We start from the raw sequence: 15,043 nt of genomic DNA, 5'->3' as shown, positions 1-15,043 counted from the left end.
AGAAGGAGCATGTGACGACTGTATGCCTCAGGCAGCAATTTATGGAGGGGATGAAGCTAGAACGATTTATTACATCACAGCCCCCAGAGCCGGTATTTATTGAGCCTTTCTGTCCTCGGAAAAAAAAAGAAAAAATACTGCCAACGCAATTCTAATTAGCATGACACCCCAGGAAATTCAAGATGGGACAGGTTTTCCCTGGGATATTGGGGTGTTCGATGCCCATTGTCATCCCACCGATACTATGTCATCCATTGCGGAGATTCCTAGCATGCGGGCAACAACGCTCACAGTCATGGCTACTCGGGGAGAAGACCAAGAATTAGTGCACCAGACTGCGGTGTCTCTCACAGGTGGACAGTTACCATCGAATCCGGGACAAAGTATCGGACGTGTACTGCCTTGCTTTGGCTGGCATCCTTGGTTTTCCCACCAGATCCTTGACGATACGGGGAAAACAGAAACTGAGGGCATATCGGCATCTGACAAGAAACTGGTGCATTATAGCAAAGTCCTTACTCCATCACCAGCGGATACTTTCATATCTGCTCTACCTGACCCCAAACCGCTTTCACAGCTTATCTCAGAAACACGCGAGCGGTTGCTAAACCATCCCGCCGCTCTTGTGGGAGAAGTTGGTCTTGACCGTGCTTTTAGACTTCCCCAAGCCTGGACGCAGCAAGAGAAGGAGGGTCGTGATTCACAGATGACCCCCGGGTCTCGCGAAGGTCGAGCCCTTTCTCCTCATAGAGTTCAGCTAGAACATCAAAAGGCAGTGCTAGAAGCCCAGTTACGCCTGGCGGGAGAATTTCAGCGGCCGGTCTCTGTACACAGCGTTCAATGTCACGGAGCAGTATTTGATCTTTTCAAGAAGTTGTGGACTGGCCATGAGCGAAAGAAGCCGTCGCGACGGGAGAGGGCACGGCGTTACAGTGCCGCAAATGCTCACACGCAGAGTGATACGGAGGATGAGCAACAAAAGCTGACCAAAGCCGAAAAACTACCGCTTCCTTTCCCGCCAAGAATCTGTATGCATTCGTATTCAGGTCCCGTGGAACCTCTGAAGCAATTCTTGAATCCGTCAAACCCTTCAGACGTGTATTTCTCATTCTCCACTGTGATCAACTTCAACGGACCGTCGCCCCAAAAAATCATCGAGGTCATCAAAGCCTTACCGGATGACCGGATCCTCATAGAAAGTGACTTGCACACCGCTGGGCAGCAGATGGATGATTTGTTGGAAGAAGTCGCTCGGCAGATCTGTGAGTTGCGTGCATGGGATTTGCACCAGGGGGTTCAGCAGCTTGCCGAAAATTGGAAGAGATTCGTCTTCGGTTGAAGATATTGGTATTCTTGAGCAGCGTTTGAGGATGCGTGCCTGTCGATAAGTTGGTAGCACTGTACATAGCGTCCTGTCGTGGATGAGGTTTTCGAAGACCGATGGACGTGTAGAAGATAGAGCCCAGATAACTTAATAGCAACCTAGATGACAGCTCACTGATAGAGCATATGCGTAGGTATGTGTGTGATCCAAGAGAATTGTGGTACGATTCGTGCGACGGGTCTATGTAGCACCATCACCATCTAGAATGAGTCTCTATCTGTGCGTCTTATTGGAGACATGAGGTGGTTAGAATCACTAGAGCTACTATTAAGATGGTATCCTGACTCTATTCTCAGTGATTGGAGTTAAAGAGAGTCTGTAGTATAGAATCCTAAGAATAAAAGGGGACTAGGCCGGCCTATGTGCTTGGTAGCGGTGACCATAAAAATAAGCGTGACGCCCGTGGCACGGTCGGTTTCCGGCCGCCGATAAGTTGTGGAAAGATAGGGAACTCAATTAGTCCCCGAAGTATAGATTCCATGTCGCTGATTGGTGCATGGTGGCTATCAGCCATTCAGTATCTCTTGGTTGAGTCCCCACTCGTCCCAGAATATCGAAAATTATGAATAATAATGAGAATGGCATAATAACGTTCACGACTTGGCACTGAGGGAACGGACTCACAATGTGGTTCATGGCCAATTTACAAGCTTTTTATGAACCTGCACACCAAAGGAAGGGATGGACGAAAGTTACCAGTAAGATCGATTAGGATTATGTATTGGATACTTGACCTCTCGTGATCTTTTCCCAATTCGAACTTCTCCGCACACACGTGACCTGCCCCAGACTCGCCGGCAGATGCCCCACCACTAGTTCTCCGGCTCTATCGATTTCTCCTCTTCCTTCCCTTTTTCTTACGTTTCACAATCCTCCATTGCCACTCTCTCCTTGATCATGTCTTGAAAACAAACTATCTTTTCATCCCTAGGACTGCTCCGATTATCAATGATGAAGTTGCTAGTCCTCGGACCCTGAACCCGCGTCGATGCTTTGCTATGTCCTCCACCGCGCATAACAGCCAACCATCCACCGGCAATGGTGTGACTAAACGCAAGTCAGGTACGCACCGCGGTCACCACCCATCATGATTCTTTTGTCTGTGTGCGGTTATGCTGACTCAACCCGATTTAGGCTCTGCAGCCTGTATTCACTGTCATCGGCGTAAAGTCCGATGCGATGCTCGCATTGTCGGTTTACCTTGTTCGAATTGTCGCTCTGCGGGAAAGGCGGATTGCCGCATCCACGAGAAGAAAAAACGCCTGGCTGTGCGCTCCATCCTTGATCCAGTTCCCATTCGCTGTCGTCCACCCCTTGACTCCGATTCTACTCCCACGCCGTTACCATCCACGCCTATCCAGCCGAATGCTTTCACAACTGCCTTTCGGGGCGTCCAACCCGACGTGACGAGTCCTGTCGCAGCCGGCACACAAATCATTCAATCGCCACACTCTAGCTACACTAATGGTAATCATGGTTCCCAACCGATTACAGAAACCCAAACATTCGATCGCCAACCGGGTGCCGACCGGTCCATGGACCTGGAGAACAACGCAGATTTGGAGAAGCGACTCGTGAAGCTGATTGATGAGGAGGAGTCGGGCAGTCGAGAAATTCAAAGGGGTGTGAGGGCAATATATGTTGGCCATGAACTTTCGAATATGTCATTCTTGATCCGGCAACAGCGTGATAAAGACGACGATGTGTATCACTTCGCGGGCAATGAAATTCCTCGACGGCAATTGAAAACAGGCCATGACCAGCTCCTTATGGATGCCCTCACACTCCCGGAACCAGCCCTCGCTGATGAGCTGGTACAGGCGTACTTCATGCACGTAAACCCAGGGTATCCCATAATCGAGGAGGAACTGTTTATGACTCAATATCGTAATCGTGACCCAGCCGATCCTCCTCCAATATTACTTCTCCAGGCAATTTTGCTCGTGGGGGCCCATGTTACACGCCCAAAAGCAGAGCGAGATGCCCTGAAGGAAATATTCTTCCGTCGTGTCAAATGGCTATTCGATAGTCGCATTGAACGCAACCGTGATATTATGGTTCAAGCTGCATTGCTCATGACATGGCACTCGGATAGTGCCGATGACGACGTAGCGGCTAATGCCCACTACTGGGTGGGAGTAGCTGCTAGAATCGCTACAGGTCTTGGTATGCACCGTAACCCGGTATCTAGCAAGTTTGTACCTCGCGATCGCCGAATGTGGAGAAGGTTGTGGTACATTCTGGTTCAATTTGATGTGTTAGTGTCATTGTCATATGGCCGACCACACGCTATGTAAGTTGCATCAACTCGCTTGTTCTCCAGATCTGGGAATTCGTGCTCTAACCCAAAGCGTACCTTAGCAACCTTGAGGATTCAGATGTCTCCCCTTTGACTGCTTCTGACTTTGAAGGGTGTGGTTCTCGAGTGCAGGCCGAGTATGTTATTAACTTCTCAGAACTGTGTACAATGATCTCGTATATCGTGCGGGAACGTTTTGGGCTGAGAGTCAGTGCCGAGCGCCGCAAAGCTGCTTTGCAAGAAGCCGACGAAGCCCTAGCAAACTGGTCCCTCAAGCTGCCAGATAGCTTGCGCCTACGAGCCTCTGATATGGATCCGTGGTCGGCCATGCTTCATCTGACATATAACAACTTCTTAATTCTTCTTCATCGGCCACATCCAAGAGCTTCCGCATATTCAGATGACTACGGTCCGCACGACGCAGAAATCTGCAGTGCGGCCGCTGGAGTTATCGCTTCCATATTCGAGGAACTACGTCTGAACGACCGGCTGAAGTTTCTGTGGTACTCTGGAGTGCATACGCTCTTCACAGCAATGATTCAAGTCCGGGTGGAACTTCGATTCTCCAATCCTGTCCTCGCAATCAACGCCTTGCGCCGCTTCGACTCAGCGTCGTATTCTCTCCGTGAACTTGCAGAGTATTGGTCTCATGCCAACACCATTTTAAGATTATTCCAAGACTCCAGACGACTCCAGGAGGACTTGCGAATGGCTACTAGCGAAAGACCAAGACGATTCAGCACACATGATCAAAATAAGAATACAAATAACCCCTCTAATCCTCATCCCACCCCCACTCCCAATCCCAGTTCAAATACTACTCTACAGAGCCCTCAGACCGAGCCGCAACTTCCATACGAAGTTCCTACCCCAGAATCTCCGCGTATGCCCCCAACCACCATGAGTCCCAACCAGAACCAGCCATTCGACAGCTGGATTCCATCCAGCCATCTCGCTTCTGTGGACCCCATAGATCAGCCTAGAGAGTTCCTGGATTGGCGACAGCTTTTTTCCTTTACCGATCCGGATCAGTCCGTTCTCCCAGTTCCGATGGAAGGATTGCCAGAGTTAGAGGATGAATGGCGCCAAATATATTGGCAGGAAACTCCTTTGTCTGATCTTCTCCAGGACGGAGGATGGATGCATGGATAAATGCGTACTTGCGCAGCGGATATATTTTGTTCTTTTTGTTCTTTTGGACTTGACTAAAATGGCGATGTTCATGATACCTGTTTCGTATTTGCGGATGATCATATGACTATAATGGATTGATTACACATGACGCATACAGCCTATCGTATACCAAGCCGCACCAAGTGCAACACACCGGGATCTTGAAATCCAAATGTAAAAGCTCGTTCAGGTGTTCATCGAGGACCGTGAAGTCCTATTTCATTCTCTCTCTATCGGCACCTCCTACACTATTTCGTACGTTGGAACAAAGGAATCAACTGGAATCACTAAATACAAGAAGCTGAGTCGAGTTGATGCGAGCACGACACGTCACCCAGCTCAGACACGCAAATGAGGGATATGACTGTATAAGAAAAACGTAAAGGAGTTCTGGAGTGGCCCACTTTACAAGCAATTGTACAAGCCTTGTTCTGAGTCCAAGAAGACATCGCATAGGCATTGACCCCAAACAAATAAGAAAACGCGCCGACCCTTCGCAACTATCTTTATACCCTCTGAAGTCGTAATCAATCCATAAATAACCCATAAATAACCCATTGCATCGTACGACGTCATTAAGATGCTGTACAGGGAGACGCTCCGAAGGTAAGAAAAGACCTTTCGCCCGGTCTAGGAGCTCTGGGCCTGGCAATAACACAAGGTTGGCTTCCTAATTCCTCAAGCCGCGTCGAGTGCAACGTTGGTCGATCTTTGACGGAGAAAGGCTGCTGGTTCCTCAGATCTCACGTGCACAGACACTAGTAGGAATCGCCAGCCGTTCCATTGTGCGGCTGGCCCACCATGGGCGGGTACCCGTAGGCGGAGGCATCTTGTTCAGCGGGATCTAAGTTTGGATTCATGATGCTGTTGGTGTTATCAGCAGCATCGGGGAACGCTCCCGCGGTTGCCGGACGTCCTCCCGGAGCGGAGCTTACGCCCCCGACAGGTCCGCCAGAGGCGTATCCGCTGCTTGTCGGCCTATTTTGATGCTCACCCCTCGCGGATTGGGTCTAAAACGTTAATCAGCATTGTACATCCTGGCCGAGAACACTGCCGACGGCTAGTGGAAGGGCAGGGGACTCAGAGCGTTGCACAAGTCTCACCTCACGGTACTTCGACAAATAGATTTTAAGGGCTTCCGCATAGTTTTCAAAACCCAGTGAGGTCATGGCAAACAGGATATCCTCTCCATTGACGGTTTTGCGCTTTTCCTGTTGGCACTTCTCGGACGCTGTGACTCCAGTGAGATTACGCCGGCGAATATTTACTGGCAAACCGATAAGACGGCCAAACTAACCTTCGCTAGTAATGAACGAAATGAATTCGCTCACACATTCTTGCATACATTCCTTGGCTTCTTTTGCAATCTTGGCATTGTCTGGCAGGGCCAATTTCATGATGCGGGCAACTTTAAACTAGACGTTAGCATATCCGCGTTGCATTTAATTCTGATAGGGTGCAAGATATCCGTAGATGCGCATCGAGCGAGAGCTTCGATTGGCGCATCAAGGGAGGGTGAGTATGCTTGCTTGGCAAAGGCAGAGAGATCAAAATGAATAGAGCGAAAAGGCGACAACTTTTGACAAAAGGGAAAAGAGGGGATTAGGGAGGAAGAAAAAAGGAATTGTAAAACGACTTGTATGGGTGGTGGGCAAATGGAGTCGGGAAGACCGCTGTTGACCAGCAGGCAAGCCGCAAGGTACGCGCAAATCAGGAGCTGCAGGGGAACGCAACTAACCATTGGCAATGGGTAACCACCTATCCTGCTCCTTCACTTCAAACTCTCCCTGATTCTGTGCCTGGTCCTGTTGTTCCTTGTCCATTTGTTCCTGCTCTTCACCTGATTGAACTTCAGGTTCCACTTCAGGTTCTTTCGAAGGAGAGGTCGACGACATGATTTTTAGCTGTTTTTGGGGCGCGCAGCGGGTCCTGGATTTAGAAGGGAACAACTGATGCTATTTGCTCTGTTGGCAAACCACGTCACCGATGCGGGCGGCGCGCGATGAATTTCGGCCCTGAACGCGAGGATAACTTTGCGCCAAGGGAAGAGGTAACTGGCTGGGCAGCGATTGGATTCGCTTCACAGCAGCCTAAACGGGGAAGGATGAGGAGCAAAAGTCAGCGCGTGTGGGGGATTGGCAATGCTTCCGCGACAGCTCTGCTGGCAGTATGTAAGTTAAGGTCCACCGGGGATGGTTATTCGACGATGATCATATGAGAAGCGCGGCGGGTGAGCTTGTTTTGGGGGGAATAATTATGACTATTTTGGTATTTTTGGCGGTTGGATTAAATCTGATTTGATGCCCAGCGACGAGGATGGCGCACCGATCTTCTGGAACCTCCAGGGCGTGGTTGGGGCCGAGTCAGGAAAGAGTTAGACTTACAAACTGCAGCAAGTGGTAACTAACGTCCACTCCAATACGGGCGAGATCTGGGAAAGCGGGACGTGACGCGGGTAATGCGACACGAAAGGTAACCAGTGGGTCACTGGGCAGTGGCACGTTGCTCAGATGGGGGTGGAAACGCTCAAGGAACCAGGACGATTCGGCGATCGGGTTATTTTGCTTTAGGGAGCCACACGATGCCGGTAGAGAGGGTGTGGTTGGTTCTCTGAACCAGTAGATAACAGTGATAATTACTGGGGATGCGCGCAGGCACTCAATTGGCGAACCAGAAGTTCCTGACAGTCAAGCACGATCACTGGCTAGTACTGAAAACCAATGAGAGTGTATGATGTTATGGAAAATGATCCTCTCCTCCACACTGACCGCGAAGGAACGGGGAAATGGAGAATTGCTGACAGGAAGAAAAGAATATTTGATGATGGATTGGATTGAAATCAAGTGATAGATTGAATGAGGGGGAGGACGAGAACGGTTGCAGAAAGAGAGTGAGGAAGAAGAAGAGAGAGAGGGAGAGAGCGAGAGAGACCGTGACCGTGACGGGAGATGGACAAGGCCAAAGTAGATGGCCTCAGGACTCCCTCTCTCAGCGCAATCAATACCGCCCTCATACAGGGAACTCCGGTATCGAAGCTCCCTCTGGGCATGGATTCCACGCAATGTCGCAGAGGGGTCGTATTGGAGATGTACCACACGTGATGCATGAATACTTCCGGTTCATCTGGTAGCAGTATTATGAGTTCTGGAAGTACATACTACTACTAAGGTAGGCATGGTATGTACATACATCCATACTCCCAGAACAGCATTCTCGACAGTATCCACCTTGTCATATCGTCATTCAGAGTGCATTGATTCCATCACATTATTAATCGAATGCACTGCCATCCAACCACCGTATATACCTTCTCCACCCGAGCAACAGTTGTCTGCGAAGTGGGAACCCTGAAGCGCAACATGAACAAACCCTCGCTTTCAAGCATCTTTATTGGCCGGGTTTGGTTTGACCAAAGAGGTACTTAATACTCTCCAAAGTACCAGGTTGACTGGAGTATCTCCTGTCACCAGATCAAACCCTCGGATCCTCTGTTCTTAGTGGCCCAGTCTGTCAATTTGGGTTCTGTCTATTGCCTAGTCTGCCCCGCCCATCACATACATCCGATGCACCGGAATAGAATGGAGCACCGGATCAGGCATCCAAATCGACAACAACGGTGTGAAAAAGACAAAGTGGACTAACAGTTGGCTGTGTATGCCTTGATATTTTTATATCAGGCAAACCTGCAGCATCCAGCCACCCACCTGCAGCCCAAGACCAGCATGATGGTGGTGCAAGGCATCCATCCGTCGACTGTTTCTGGAGCCGGTGGATCAATCACATTTTTCTACCCAAGAGCTGGTCATGTATGCCCTATCTCGGGGTCCCCGTGCGAAAATTGCACATGCCTCATCGCCTATAATGTAGGGACTGAAAAAGGGCATGTGTGATTGTTCGTCGAGGCTGCCCTGTTGTCAGGACTCTAGAGTATGCAGGTTCATCGGCAAGTTCGCCGGGGCTGACATGAAGCAGCCAGTCATAACGTGGGGGATAGAAAGTGATCAGACGAGATCTTACCGGAGTGGTAGACCGGCATGCCATTCTGAAACAACCTACTTTCTGACACTCTCTCCCTGCAGTCCCGTGATTGGTTCCTATGCCAAACACTCTACAGCTGGCAGTGTATACCTGTCGAACTACATGATATGGTGCTTATTCGATGTCTACAGGTTTCCTCAACAATACTCTATTACCGTGGCGTCATCAACACTGTGTGCTCTGTATCTCGCCGAAGAATGTCTCCGAGGCCTGTTTGTCTCGCCTACAGTACAACAGTCAATCTCTGCAGTAGCCAAGTCTGGTCGAGCATTGCACAGGATTGTTTGTAATTACTAATATGCTAGTTTCACCTGCAAAGTAACGGCGAATGCGACATTGTGTGATACACCTCTCGGGTTAGATGTTCTACAGAGATTTACGCGTCTGTGGACTCCTGAAGAGCAGAACATGGAGTTATTCATGGGTATCTACATAAACCAATAAAATAAACCACCCCAAGACTAAAATAGCTCATGTCATGACCGTATAATACTTTGAGGCTAACGAGGAGACTGTACATGCAATAGTGAGGAAGGGCATAAGAACTATCCCAATCTACACGATTCCTGTACCTCTAAGTAAGTCACAGGTTCTAACGACATTTCCAAGCTAAGGGCATCGGTTGTATGTAACTCTCACTACAAGGCTACTTTAATATCTCATCTCTTATCAGTATTCTCACTCTTGTACTGTCCTCTTCAACCCCATACCATTTTACTCCCTCATACCTACTTCCACTCTTTCCCAGAGCTATTACATTCACGAACCCAGCTATATGCACATATCCCTTCGTGGCTAAGCACCTCTCAAGAGAGCACAATGCCAGCCAACAAAGCAAACAAAATGCGCAAGAAAAGTGCAAGGTTGAAAAAGTTACTCGTGCCATTCGTCCCTTGGGACGCAAAAACAAATGAACTATCAGGCTCAGAAACTATATCAGGTCGCTGATTACCGATCAAAAAAAAATAAAAAAAAAAAAAAAAAAAACGAAAGGCTCTGAGAGAGAGGTGAGAAGAAGACGTCGTCGATGAAGGACGGCGCCGGAATGAGGATTGAGTCCCACTCGAAGGATATGAGGAAGACCATAGCATTCAAGACGACAGCGAGGAGGTTTGAAGAGGTGTCTATAAAGAGGCCGGCGCAGTAGGAAAGCCAACAAATGATACAACAGGCCCCGTGAGCATTGATAAGAGATCTATGTTTTGGAAGAGGTCCGATCCGAACTCATCGTCACCAACACTTTAGGTATGGGAATGTCTTATTACGGGGGTTCATACTGATTGATTCCAAGCTTTTCCTATATCTTTGCACGGGATGAAATACATCACTTGTTCATTCGGACGCAAATGGCAAGAGCAACAGTAATATTTGAGGGGTGGGGATATTCTACTGGTGAGACTGGTTTATTTGCTCTGTAGGGGCTCATATTGCTTGGATTTGTCTTCACCAGGGTGGCGTCTAGAAACTCGAGAAAGAATAGTTTGCAATGACAGATTCCAATACATAGCTATCACTGCGTCAGTCCCTGGCCTGTAATATAGACACGAGGGCGAACAAGCATGTCTATCCGTTCCTTTCTCATCGCCTACCTAGTTCCATAGCTTGGCATTGTATACGCAACTGGACTATTTGGCCGGTTTCGCGACGCAGGCGAGTTCTATCGCGGCTCTAGCGCAAAAGCTACGAAGGCCTGTCGCCAGATTCGGACCTGTTTTCAGACTCCTGGTAACGCCATTTTGTTCTCCCTCTATCTCCTGATGAACCAATACATGACATTAGAAAGGGGCAGACAACGAATCGCTAATACAAATCAAATTAGGTTCAAGGTTGTACGACTTGGATATTGTTCTTTTTCTGTATAGCAAGACGGTTAGCCCCTATATTTCGCCCTCTGCTTGACCTCTCTATCCAATCTCGAACAGCGATCGCAGATAAACTAACCTTCCAGTTGTCCAGTTCCGTCTGCTTCGACTTGTACTGCTTCAACAGCTCTTCCAACACTTGCTTCAGGCCATCGGAGTTGGTCTTCAATGTAGGTAGGACGTCTTTGACTGTTCGCTCAACCAGAACACCATTCACCATGCGAAAACACTTTCTCTCTTCAGGGAGGGGTTCGAGCGTCTCGATGACAAGCCTAGGTGCAAATGTCAGTGTCAATATTCTCATACGATTCCAAACTCTCCGTAGTTCGCTAATCCACTCAATTGAGAGCAGCCAGGTAAACCCACTTATGTTCCTCTGCTTCCTGCTCAATATCCCCAATCTTCTGCGCCATCTGTTGCAGTGTGTTTTTGTAATTTGAGTATTGGAGCTGGAGCTCTGCGCCGCATTAGCTTCGGTTCACACATACTCCAGCGGTCATAGAAAGTTGAGAAGCATACCCTGTTGCCTCTTGGGGTTTACTTGCTGTTGGCTGGCCATTTTTGTCTGCGAGTCGTAACAGTATGCTGTTGCAAAGCTGGAGTTGCGGGGCGGGGCGTTTGATATCGGAGTTGATGTTTCGCGCCGTGTTCTTGTCCGCGGCGAAGATCCAAAAATACTATGGGTACCACCAAACTAGATCAGATTGAGACCACCACAGAAATAATATCTCTACATTACTCATACAGGGTATCCATAAGCTACACTTTACATGATTCTGGGTTGCGAGATAATCTTTCATTTTTCACTGAGCTGGACCCCTCAATGTGGTATTGATCGCACGTGACACAATCGTCGGTTTGCATGGTTTGTCAATTTATTTATCGGCGATAATCAAATGGTTTCCTATCAACCATCTCTTCCGCTTCAACCTCAACCACAGGGCTTCGGGCAGGCAACCGGTGGCCCTTTGTGAAGTTTTCCACACCTTTCGGGGCGCCCCAATTCGGTTAATATTGCTATAACTCGATATTGAGTTACACCTTCACAATGGCAAGCAACGACATGCCCCCAGCCAAAAGGCTGAAGAGCTCCAACCTACCGCCACCGCTTCGCGACGCGAAGCGCAAAGATATCGACAACTGGGAAACGAACCGAATGCTTACGTCCGGAGTCGCCCAACGACGAGACTTCGATGCAGATTTTATGCCCGAAGATGAGGAGGGTACTCGTGTACATTTGCTCGTTCATGATCTCCGCCCGCCTTTCCTCGATGGCCGCACGATCTTTACCAAGCAGCTGGAGCCTATTTCAGCCGTACGTGATCCGCAGAGTGATATGGCCGTGTTCAGTCGGAAAGGGAGCAAGGTTGTGCGGGAACGTCGTCAACAGAGAGAGCGACAGAAGCAAGCGCAAGAGGCGACGACAATGGCGGGGACGGCACTTGGAAATTTGATGGGAGTTAAGGAAGACGAAGGTGACAGTGCTGTCGCTATGCCCGTGGAGGAAACATATAAACATGGAAATAAATTCGCACAGCATTTGAAGAAAGATGAGGGTGGTCAGAGCTCATTTAGCAAGAGCAAAACGCTTCGCGAGCAGAGAGAATACTTGCCAGCATTTGCCGTCAGAGAAGATCTATTACGAGTCATACGGGATAACCAGGTGATTGTGGTTGTTGGCGAGACAGGTTCGGGAAAAACAACCCAATTGACGCAGTTCCTGCACGAAGACGGCTATTCAAAGTTTGGCATGATCGGCTGCACGCAGCCTCGTCGAGTGGCTGCCATGAGTGTCGCAAAGCGTGTTAGTGAGGAGATGGAAGTCGACCTAGGTGATCTGGTCGGTTATGCTATTCGATTTGAAGACTGTACAACCGATCAGACAGTTATCAAGTATATGACCGATGGTGTTCTTCTACGAGAGTCGCTAGCCCAACCTGACCTTGACAAATATTCCTGCATCATCATGGATGAGGCACACGAAAGAGCCCTAAATACCGACGTACTGATGGGGCTTCTGAAGAAGGTATTAGCTCGGAGAAGAGACCTGAAGTTGATCGTCACCTCAGCCACGATGAATGCAGAACGCTTTTCAAGATTTTTTGGTGGTGCTCCGGAATTTATTATCCCTGGAAGGACCTTCCCGGTAGATCTCCATTTCTCCCGTACGCCCTGTGAAGATTACGTCGATAGTGCGGTCAAGCAGGTCTTGGCCATCCATGTTTCTCAGGGTCCCGGCGATATCCTTGTCTTCATGACAGGACAGGAGGATATTGAAGCGACTTGCGAGCTGGTCGATGAGCGATTGAAGCTGTTGAACGACCCGCCAAAACTTAGCATATTGCCCATTTACAGTCAAATGCCGGCAGAACAACAGGCGAAGATTTTCGAAAAAGCGGCCCCAGGTGTACGGAAGGTGATCGTTGCCACGAACATTGCCGAAACCAGCTTGACGGTGGACGGTATCATGTATGTCGTTGATGCTGGATTTTCGAAGCTGAAAGTCTACAACCCCCGAATGGGTATGGATACACTGCAGATCACGCCGATCTCACAAGCCAATGCCAATCAGCGCTCCGGGCGTGCGGGACGGACAGGGCCTGGCAAGGCATATCGTCTCTACACCGAGGTGGCATACAAAAATGAGCTGTATCTGCAAACTATACCGGAAATCCAGCGCACCAGCTTGTCGAACACGGTTCTTCTCCTCAAGTCTCTCGGGGTGAAGGACCTTTTAGACTTCGACTTCATGGATCCGCCGCCACAGGAAACCATCTCAACGTCACTGTTCGAGCTCTGGTCCTTAGGTGCGCTGGATAATCTTGGTGATCTCACGCCGTTGGGACGTCAGATGACACCATTTCCCATGGATCCGCCGCTCGCCAAGCTTCTCATAACGGCTGCTGAAGATTACAGTTGCAGTGAGGAAATGCTGACGATCGTATCTATGTTGTCTGTGCCGAGTGTCTTCTACCGTCCCAAAGAGCGCCAGGAAGAGTCGGATGCAGCCCGCGAGAAATTTTTCGTTCCCGAATCGGACCACTTGACGCTTCTCCATGTGTATACCCAGTGGAGAACCAACGGCTATTCAGATGGCTGGTGTATCAAACATTTCCTTCACTCGAAGGCCCTGCGGCGAGCTAAGGAAGTTCGCGAACAGCTTCATGACATCATGACGGTGCAGAAGATGCCGCTCGTCAGCTGCGGGACAGACTGGGATGTGATCCGTAAATGCATTTGCTCTGGGTTCTACCACCAAGCTGCCAAGGTGAAGGGTATCGGCGAGTTCATCAATCTGCGGACCAGCGTGACCATGCAGCTGCACCCAACCAGCGCGCTGTACGGTCTGGGATATGTGCCCGAATATGTGGTCTACCACGAATTGATCTTAACCAGCAAAGAGTACATGTCCACCGTCACTGCCGTGGACCCTCACGTAAGTTACTATCTATTTCTCCCTCTTAAAGGCATGCAACTAATATCTGTTCTAGTGGCTCGCTGAACTCGGAGGCGTCTTCTACTCCGTCAAAGAAAAAGGATACTCGCAGCGGGAACGCCGCGTAACGGAACTCGAATTCAATCGCCGCATGGAGATCGAGACCCAGATCGCCGCAGACCGGGAGCGGGCTGCAGCAGAAAAGCAAAAAGAAATCGAACGGAACGACCCCTCAAGACGGAGAAAAGAAGTCGAAGTGGGGGGTTCTGCCGTGCGACGTCCAGCCATCACTGGTAAAAAGATCGGGGGTGTCACAGCATCGTCCACATCGCGAAATGGCTCTGGTGGTGGTGGTGGCAGTGTGGTCAAGAAGCCACAGGTGAAGAGACGACCCGGACGAGCATTTTAGAAGGTCACAACTTGCATGGACTGTACAGTATACGCATAGACTACTACTACTACTACTATATACCCTGATTAGGCATTGCATGAGTTGGTTAAGGATTGGACGGTATGAAATATAAAAGGCGTTCTCAGGATTCTATCAATACTCTACACCCATATAGTATCTCTACACACCCAACTACAGTGCCACCCCCACCCCCAAAAAAGAAGAAGAACAAGAGAGAAAAAGAAAAGAAAACAATCCCATCAATTCACCCTCTAACCCTAACAAACCATAATAATAGACACCAAGAGAATCCACCAGGGAAACTACCTAAACCCCTTCCACAAGCAAGCAAGCAACCACCACAGCATGCCATACATACAAAACAAGGGCCGCAAACGCAATCAGTTAATAAAATTAATACAGAAGAAATGCAAGATCAAACTCCCAAAGATATAATCCG

At 49.1% G+C, this 15,043-nt stretch overlaps 5 protein-coding genes across 5 annotated transcripts; 3 read left to right on the top strand and 2 right to left on the bottom strand.

The window, feature by feature from the left end:
• Positions 1-160: 160 nt before the first annotated feature.
• On the top strand, positions 161-1,339 carry ANOM_003791 (TatD family hydrolase; the record flags this gene model as incomplete). Its single annotated transcript, XM_015549048.1, has 1 exon — positions 161-1,339. The coding sequence occupies one exon, from the start codon at positions 161-163 to the stop codon at positions 1,337-1,339; it is 1,179 nt and encodes a 392-aa protein (XP_015408424.1).
• A 1,043-nt stretch (positions 1,340-2,382) lies between these two features.
• ANOM_003790 (acetamidase regulatory protein) lies at positions 2,383-4,835 on the top strand (the record flags this gene model as incomplete). Its single annotated transcript, XM_015549047.1, has 3 exons — positions 2,383-2,446; positions 2,519-3,677; positions 3,746-4,835. The coding sequence occupies 3 exons, from the start codon at positions 2,383-2,385 to the stop codon at positions 4,833-4,835; spliced, it is 2,313 nt and encodes a 770-aa protein (XP_015408423.1).
• A 779-nt stretch (positions 4,836-5,614) lies between these two features.
• On the bottom strand, positions 5,615-6,751 carry ANOM_003789 (nuclear transcription factor Y subunit beta; the record flags this gene model as incomplete). Its single annotated transcript, XM_015549046.1, has 4 exons — positions 5,615-5,866; positions 5,960-6,087; positions 6,154-6,264; positions 6,595-6,751. 4 exons carry the CDS (start codon positions 6,749-6,751, stop codon positions 5,615-5,617), a joined length of 648 nt encoding a protein of 215 aa, XP_015408408.1.
• A 3,964-nt stretch (positions 6,752-10,715) lies between these two features.
• On the bottom strand, positions 10,716-11,345 carry ANOM_003788 (putative prefoldin subunit 2; the record flags this gene model as incomplete). Its single annotated transcript, XM_015549045.1, has 4 exons — positions 11,276-11,345; positions 11,123-11,213; positions 10,836-11,028; positions 10,716-10,748 (listed from the first exon to the last, which is right to left on the bottom strand). The coding sequence occupies exons 1-4, from the start codon at positions 11,313-11,315 to the stop codon at positions 10,716-10,718; spliced, it is 357 nt and encodes a 118-aa protein (XP_015408409.1). The 5' UTR covers positions 11,316-11,345.
• A 459-nt stretch (positions 11,346-11,804) lies between these two features.
• Positions 11,805-14,601, top strand: ANOM_003787 (putative mRNA splicing factor RNA helicase (Prp16); the record flags this gene model as incomplete). The annotated part of the gene is made up of 2 exons (XM_015549044.1): positions 11,805-14,192; positions 14,248-14,601. 2 exons carry the CDS (start codon positions 11,805-11,807, stop codon positions 14,599-14,601), a joined length of 2,742 nt encoding a protein of 913 aa, XP_015408431.1.
• Between the last annotated feature and the right edge of the window lie 442 nt (positions 14,602-15,043).

The sequence above is a fragment of the Aspergillus nomiae genome (genome assembly GCF_001204775.2).
Source record: "Aspergillus nomiae NRRL 13137 chromosome Unknown contig00079, whole genome shotgun sequence".
Lineage (NCBI taxonomy): Eukaryota > Fungi > Ascomycota > Eurotiomycetes > Eurotiales > Aspergillaceae > Aspergillus > Aspergillus nomiae.
The sequence above is the reverse complement of the archived record's forward strand: the minus strand, read 5'-3'. Positions and strand labels throughout refer to the sequence as shown.